The 7,897-nt window shown below is 44.2% G+C and overlaps 1 protein-coding gene across 2 annotated transcripts in view; it reads right to left on the bottom strand.

Moving 5' to 3' along the window:
* sugct (succinyl-CoA:glutarate-CoA transferase) overlaps window positions 1–4,168 on the bottom strand; it is a 40,225-nt gene extending 36,057 nt beyond the window's left edge. For both annotated transcript variants that reach the window (XM_007576316.2, XM_016663140.1), the window contains exons 1-8: window positions 3,672–4,168; window positions 3,090–3,135; window positions 2,949–3,022; window positions 2,779–2,864; window positions 1,701–1,751; window positions 1,496–1,616; window positions 1,111–1,202; window positions 895–1,038 (exon numbers count right to left, since the gene is read on the bottom strand). In XM_007576316.2, the coding sequence (XP_007576378.1) occupies window positions 895–1,038; window positions 1,111–1,202; window positions 1,496–1,616; window positions 1,701–1,751; window positions 2,779–2,864; window positions 2,949–3,022; window positions 3,090–3,135; window positions 3,672–3,804 (747 nt within the window). In that variant the 5' untranslated portion in view covers window positions 3,805–4,168. The remainder of the gene's footprint in view (window positions 1–894; window positions 1,039–1,110; window positions 1,203–1,495; window positions 1,617–1,700; window positions 1,752–2,778; window positions 2,865–2,948; window positions 3,023–3,089; window positions 3,136–3,671) is intronic.
* Window positions 4,169–7,897: the final 3,729 nt, after the last annotated feature.

The raw sequence follows: 7,897 nt of genomic DNA, 5'->3' as shown, positions 1-7,897 counted from the left end.
TGGTCATCACAGGCCTCAACCAGCTGATGACTGAACGGAAAGAAACGTTCTTCTCCCGTTTCATAGTGGCTCAGCTTTGAGTTTTTCTGGTTTTGGACGATGTTGGTGTTTCAGTCAGGTTCATTCTGTCTGTCTGGAGTTTTTCCTGCTCATTCATATCAGTGAATTTGGTAAAAACTCATTTTATTGTGGATTTTATTTTGTTTGGTGAATCTTCGCTCCTCAGTTTGAGTCAGACTGAGTCACGTTTCATTATGGTGGTCAAAACGTTCAGCAGAATGACGTCTGGGCCTTTAAAGCCGATCAGAACCCAGAAATGGATCCTCTCCGGTCCGGCTCAGGACCGGAACTGGTCCATCCGGGCTGATGACCCGGCTCCGTCAGACCCTGATGGCTTCATCATGTCGGCTTGTTGTCATATTTCTGCGGAAGTTTCTGGTAATTAGCAGGAAACCATGAGAGGTGCTGGGTAGGGCCGCCATGACGCAGCAGGAAGCTTTCCGGGTGGTTCTGTCCATCAGAACCCGGTTCTGTTTAAACTGCAGGAAGCCACAAGAGAGGCGGCAGCACCGCTGCACATGTGGAGGCCGGAACCGAGACGCCATTAGGGAGAAAAACCAGCTGCAGTCAGGAGACATGAGAGGCAGACAACTGCAGCAGGCGGCTACGGATCAAAGACATGGGGCCGGACTTCCTGCTTCACTCACTGGACTTCCTGCTTCACTCACTGGACTTCCTGCTTCACTCACTGGACTTCCTGCTTCACTCACTGGACTTCCTGCTTCACTCACTGGACTTCCTGCCAGCTTCACTCACTGGAGTTCAGGAGGAAAACCCAGCTCAGCCTCATGTTACCTGGAAACAGGAAGTGATGTCACAGACAGGAAGTGGTACCTGAGCAGACAGCAGGTTGCAGTCGATGTGACTTCCTCTTCCTGTCTTCTGTCTGTGCAGCAGGGCGGCCATGACGGCTCCGTGTGCGTACAGCCCCGTGGCCAGGTCCGTCATGGCGACGCCGGGACGTACCGGCTCCCCGTCCTGCCGGAGCAAAGCATCATGGGATCAGCTGGCGCCAGTTCTGACCCGGTTTGATCCAGAAAGAGCTCTGACCTCCGGCCCGGTGATGTGCATCATCCCCGACACGGCCGAGGCGATGGAGTCGTAGCCTGGAGTCCGGGCCTGAGGGCCCGTCTGGCCGTAACCTGAGACACAGAGACACTGGGTCACCGACTGGACCGGGTCCGAACCGTTCAGAACCAGAACACAGAGACATAGGGTCAGCAACTGGTTCAGAACCAGAACCCAGCTGGGTTCATTCCTAGTAATCTGCTGCTGAAGGTCGGCCTCAAACAGGAAGTTACAGAAAGTTCTGGAAAATACACGAAACTGGACCAGGACCTGCAGACGGATCCATGGATCTGGATCATCAGAACCGTTAGAACTGAGACATAGACTTGGTCCAGATCCAGATCCTAGTCCAGGTCGGGTTCTGTACCTGATACGGAGCAGTAGACAAGGCCTGGGTTGATTCTGCTGAGCTCAGCGTATCCTAAACCCAACCGAGAAAGATTCCCAGGCAGGAAGTTCTCCACCAGGACGTCACACACACCTGCAAGCTGAACACACACACACACACACACCGTGAATGTGAACACACACCATGAATACAGTCCCTGCCTGGTGACCCCTCGGGTCGGTACCTGCTGGATGACCTCTGCTCCTCTCCGGTGCTTCAGGTCCACTGCGATGCTCTGGAACAGAGGAATGTGGCTCAGATCCATATGAACTCAGCTGAGCTCCCTGCACTCAGGCTGTTACATGGAAATACAAACTTAATGTGGAACATGGACAGCAGAAATCTGCCTGTTTTCCAAATCCTCAGCTTTCATTTATTTATTACAATCGTTTAATTTTCTTTACGTTTTTGTTTTAAATTTAACAAAATAAATCAACACAGATGGATCTGAACTGGGTTGGAGGTCAAAGGTCAGACCAGATCAGTCTTTTTCAAACCGGTGGTCCGCAGGTGCCCCCTAGTGGTCCGCCCGGTACTGCATGTAAACGACCGTTTATTTGCCGTGACGTCAGCCCAAAGTGATGCTACAGCTAGCTTAGCAAAGGATTGAGTTAAAAATAATGGAGAACTGGCTTAAAACCGGGTTCTCAACAGAAAAGCTGCAGATACCGGCGGAAAGAAAAACTCCAGGGATATTATCTGACCAGAGGAATGTGAAGCTGCTGTCGTTCGCTAGCGAATGGACTCCTTTGAACGGCTCCATGCGGTAGGAATCGACTCAGTCAGAACTTTTCTTTGTTTTTATGACTTTGCTTGGTAATGAATTATGCTGTGCTTTCAGGTCAACAGCTATTGTTATTTTTATTTAATTAAAAATTATTAAATTAAATAGGATTTATAGAGATTTGTTATTTTTATATTTAATGGTGCAGAAAATTATTTTTTGCTTCTGCTAAAGCAACTCTAGTCCATTTTTCTTTAATTGTGCTTCTAAATCACAAATAGCCCTAAATGTTATTAATGCACATAACACTTGGTAGTAAAGACAATTTCTTTTTTTTATTTCCATGACATTATTGGTAACTTAGACACTTTCAGAATCTGTAAATAACTCAAAAGGCCCAAGTGGCTCTGTCGTCACATTTACCAAACGGCACCACTTCATCAAGATGAACAAAGAAAAACAACAATACGCGAGTTAAGAAGTTAATATTTTAATTTCAGGTTGCATCATATATTCTGTTATCGCAGGGCAATTTCACCTTCTTGTTCCGGTTGACGCTCAGGAAATAGACGCTCTCTGAGGCAACAAAGGGCGGACCCCAGGTTCTGGTGTCATCTCCTCCACCTGTCCAACAGAACCACCACATCTACAACCGTCAGGTTTCCCACAGTCCTTCAGCCACTACCCAGAACACACCTGGGCGCTCACCTGGCCTCTCCACCTTTATCACCTCGGCTCCCAGGTCTCCCAGGATCATGGTGGCAAACGGACCAGCCAGAACCCTGCACACACCCAGACACATGTCAGCCTCCAGGTGGACCAGAACCAGCAGCGGCCTGCGGAGCTCACCTGGTCAGATCCAGCACTCTGACGCCCTCTAGTGGCCGAGCAGCTCCTGCAGCATATTAAAAACACCACCAAGTTATTGCTTTAGAAAAAAACAGAAAAAGTTTTACATCCAAAGTTAAATATTAACAAAAATTAACCTGATTTAAAAACTAAAGTTATATTGTTATTTTAACTGAAATTTATATTTTCTTCGGTTAAATAAAATCCCTCACATTTTTTGTCCGAAGGACCTTAAAGTACAGAATTAACATTTTATTGTTTATAACTTAATTTCATCATAAATCATTATAAACTAAGTCATCAATAACGATAATCCTCTAACAGCAGGAGAACTTGCCTTTCTCAACATGGCGGACGGGCTGACGTATTGTTTCCAGTTGCTTTAAAGCTAACCTTGAACAGGCCAGAATCTTTAACCAGCATCAGTTTAAAGGGACGCATTCATTTAATAAAGTCATAAACATGTTCTGGTCCTAATCCTGTCCGGATACCTGCTGGTTCCGATCCATATTTCAATGAGCTGATTGACCCCCGACCAGAGATGCTACCATTAGCCTGCTAGCAGCAACTCCGGAGCAGTACCTGAGTTTGTGACCGAGCTTCTCCGACTGCTGTCCGGATACTTTGGAGCCTGGTTCCGCTGGAGGAGCGCTCTGAAGCCCGAACGGTACCGAGCCCTGAGGACGCTGCGTAAAGCCCTGAAGCTTTCACACATCTTCTAACCCTGCTAGCATCAGCCTGAAACCACGCTATCACTTCCGGTAACAGACTTTCAAAGTAAAAGCAGATGAGGTGGGTTTGTTTTGGATCTTTAACTAACAGATGGTTTACAGTTTAACTCCTGTCAGAACTGCTTCATGGATAAAACTTAATGATTCATGATCAAAGTTCAACATTTCCTACACTCAAAGTTACATTTACAGAATAAAATCATCTCACTTGTTCAGTTTTAGAAGCTGCATTTTAACCTTCATGTTACTAGAAATATATCATCTAGATCAGTGGTGCCCAAAGTGGGTTCTCGAGAACACCGGCATCCTGCATGTTTTAGTTCTGTCCCTGGTGGTAACAACCTGTTCAGCATGTCAGTGTTCTTAGGCCTCTAATGTATGGAGAGCCATTTCAGCCAAAATTAAATAAATAAATGGGTGAAATAAATAAACAAATGAGTAAAATAAATCAATAAATGAAAAAAATGTGAAATAAATAAAAATTAGTTAAATAAATAATTGTCAATTTTATTCCCATTTATGTTTGTTCATTTATACATTTATTTATTCCCAGATTAATTTAACCATTCTTCATGTTCCCATTTTCATTTGTCCAATTTTAATTTTTCCCTTTTTTGTTTACCCATTTTTCATTAATCCATTTTTCATTTAACCACTTTTCAATTTTTTTTTTCATTAACCCATTTTTTATTTTTCATATATCAATTTTTCCATTTCCCATTTTCATTTATCCATTTTTCATTGTTCTATTTTCCATTTAACCACTTTTCAATTTCCCTTTTTTATTAACCCAATTTTTGTTATTTTATTTTTCATATTATCCATTTTTCAATTTCCCCTTTTCATTTAGTATTTCCTTATTTATCACATTCTATTTTCCCGCAAAACTCCATGCTTCAAGAAAGATGGTGACCTACTAACGGGTTACCAATAAGCTGAAGCGACTCTAAACCTCTCCTACCTTTTTAATGTCATTTAATCAACCTGTTGCCATGGCAACCGCCTGAGCCCCACAAACCCAGCAGAGATTAGTTAAAAACAACGGATTCAGTCCGTTAAGATTTTAGGTTTTCAGGCCTCATATTTATTTCTCCTTAAAAAGCCTCTCCTCTCATGAACACAGCAGTGGCTGATTAGCCAATTTAAACTTATGCTCTGCTCATCAGGGTCTTTGAGTCCCTTTACTTTTGTAATGGTACCGAAATGCACAGAAAGGCGCAACACCTTTTAAACAATAATTACTGAGATTATTAATTTTGTTGGGCCATTAATTTGAACACGTTTTGTTGATTTTATCCTTAATAAGATGTATTGGACGCGCTGGTCTCAACATCCTGGCGGCGTTCAGTTTGTCACCTAGTGCCGAGATCAACTCAAAACCTTCCGCGATCGTAATTGAGCACCTATTGATTAAATATGACTGTAGTTGGAAAACAAACATCAGCGTTAGCTTACCGTGCAACGTCTGGGCAACCGGAGGATCCTGGACGGACAGCAGCGGTCCACCATGTTTGAAAGATGGCCTCCGATGCAGATCTCCAAGGCTTGGCACTCTCACTCTCTCAGCTCGATGCTCCATAGAGCTGCCTCTGGACAGTGGCGCAACTGCACATTATTCAGGTGGACGCGAAAACATGAATCGGCTCTAGTCCATTGGTGGGGACATGTCCACACTAGTCCATTGGTGGGGACATGTCCCCATCAGTCCTTCAGGAAGTTTCGCCTGTTCCCAGACCAGCTGTTGGAGTTGCTGAAATCTTCCATTAGAAAATCATTTTCACATTTCTTCGGTTTGCTGAAGTCATTCTTTGCTGCTTCTTCTACTGAAGAACAACAATCAGTCCAGACCAGGATGTTACTGGGAACACTGGGACAGGAAGCAGATCAGAGACCAACTCTTATAAAGTTATTCTCTGTTCACGCCGACACGACACTGGTGGGCCTCATCAGAGACAACGCTGACTCGGCATACAGAGAGGAGGAACATCAACTCATCAACTGGTGTGAGAGAAACAACCTGCTACTCGGTGTCAACAAAAGAAATAACTGTGGACTTCAGGAAAGAAAAACCAACTCACATCCCACCATCATCAGTGGCAGCACAAAGTTCCTTGGAGTGCGCATCACAGACGACCTCCCTGGTCAAAAAGACTCAGACACGACTCCACTTCCTGCGGAGGCTGAGAAGAGCCACCCTGCCCACATCTGCTCTCAGCTCCTTCTCCAGGGAGCCACTGAGAGCATCTGACCAGCAGCCTCTCTGTCTGGACAGCAGCTGTCTATCTGCAGACAAGAAGCCACTCCAGAGGAGTGATCATCAGATCCCTAATCCTGTTCCAAGAGAGCAATGGACATACTGAGACCCCACTCAGCCTGTTCTCCCTCTACCATCAGGGAGGCCACCGCAGCTTATGGTGTCGCACAAGCAGACTGGGAAACGGCTTCTTTCCACAAGCCATCAGACTCATCAACACATTGAAGTAAATGAACATTTCCTTCACACACCACTTGCTCTTCAGTCTTTGCACCTTGCATTCAGCATCTGCATCACCTCACATTACCTGTATGTCCACTGATTGCACTTCTGCTGCTGTGTGTATTTATTGTCCACCTATATATTCTTCTTATTGCAGTGTGTGTGGGGGAGTTACTGTCAATGTCTTATTTATAAGTTTATGTGTTTAATTTAATTGCACATTGCAGTCTGGTGAAACGCAACTTCAAACTTCTGTGTTAACCTGTTACATAGGTCTTTGGCAATAAAGTTCACTTGACTTGAATGTCTATTTGGATGGGTTTATACATTTTATCTTTGATTACTAATTAATTATCAATTAATTTATTAATTTCTCAATAATTATTTCTCGTGATTAATTTCTTTTAATGAGCAGAAAAAGAAATTCAGATCTACCAGATTCCAACATTTTAACATTAAATAAACCATTTTAATGTCTAGCTTTATTAATGCTATATAATTTGACATATTTTCCTTCTTTAGAAGTTAAATATGTACATGATGTGTTTGATGTGTAAAATATTTGGTTTAATGTTTCTGTTCTTCCTGTAATAACAGCTGATTTGTGCTGCCCTCTGCTGGAGGATCGATGAATCTCATCGGGTCTCAGATTCTGGTGCAACTGAAGGAACAAACAGCTGATTTTATCTGAAACTGTAGAAAACTGTTGATCTGATCCTGAAATGTTTTTATTTAGCATAAAGTCAAAAAGGGCGGATCAGACGAGGTTTCTGTTCTGGTTTGTAAATTTGACGTTAGAACCAACCAGAATTTAACTGTGTTAACATTTGGATGAAAATCAGGGATTTCATTTCCTCCTTTTAGAAATGACTGGGTGAAAAGTGATCAGACTGATGTGAACAGATGGTTTCCTTGTTTTTACCTGCTGCTGGTTCTGTGAGCAGAACCATCCCGGACCTGAACAGAACCAGAATCTCCTGAACTGACTGCTGCGTTTCCTTCAGCAGGAACCAGGAAGGTCCAAACATGGATCCAGCAGCTGGAAGGAATCTTCTGCAGGAGAGCCTGGAGCTTCCTGGACGGTGTCCCAGAAGGGACACAGGTGTGTGATAGGCAAGTTCTGAACCTACATAAAAGAACCACAGACAACGTATATTAGCTTTCAATCAAGCTTTTGCAAAAGCGAGAAGACTCAGCAAGCTGCTCCTCCAAGCCGTTCCCTGGGTTCTGAAATCTGTCAGGTAGAGCTCGTCTTTGTCAGAGAAGAGAGAGATAAAAAGGAAAGGCAAGTTTTGTCTCTACACACAGGTCATCCAGTCCTTTCTCATGAGAGCGATTTCTCCCAAGGACGGGGAGAACAATCTGTAATTAGAGATAATCATGCTGCAGAGCGGCCCCACCGTGATATGAAAGTATAACATTAGTGGGGCCCACAGGGTGAGGGGCCTCTGAAGGAAGTCCCGCCCACCGTTCCTCGTCATGGCTGACATTCGGTGACATACGTGTTCATGTTCCATAGAGATGAACACGTAGACGCCTCATGGGGCGGGTCATAGGTCATGGAGCGGGTCATAGGTCATGGAGCGGGTCATAGGTCATGG

This window comes from Poecilia formosa, unplaced genomic scaffold (genome assembly GCF_000485575.1).
Source record: "Poecilia formosa unplaced genomic scaffold, Poecilia_formosa-5.1.2 Scaffold404, whole genome shotgun sequence".
Taxonomy (NCBI): Eukaryota; Metazoa; Chordata; class Actinopteri; order Cyprinodontiformes; family Poeciliidae; genus Poecilia; species Poecilia formosa.
Note: the sequence above shows the minus strand (reverse complement) of the source record. Positions and strands in the feature narration are given on the sequence as shown.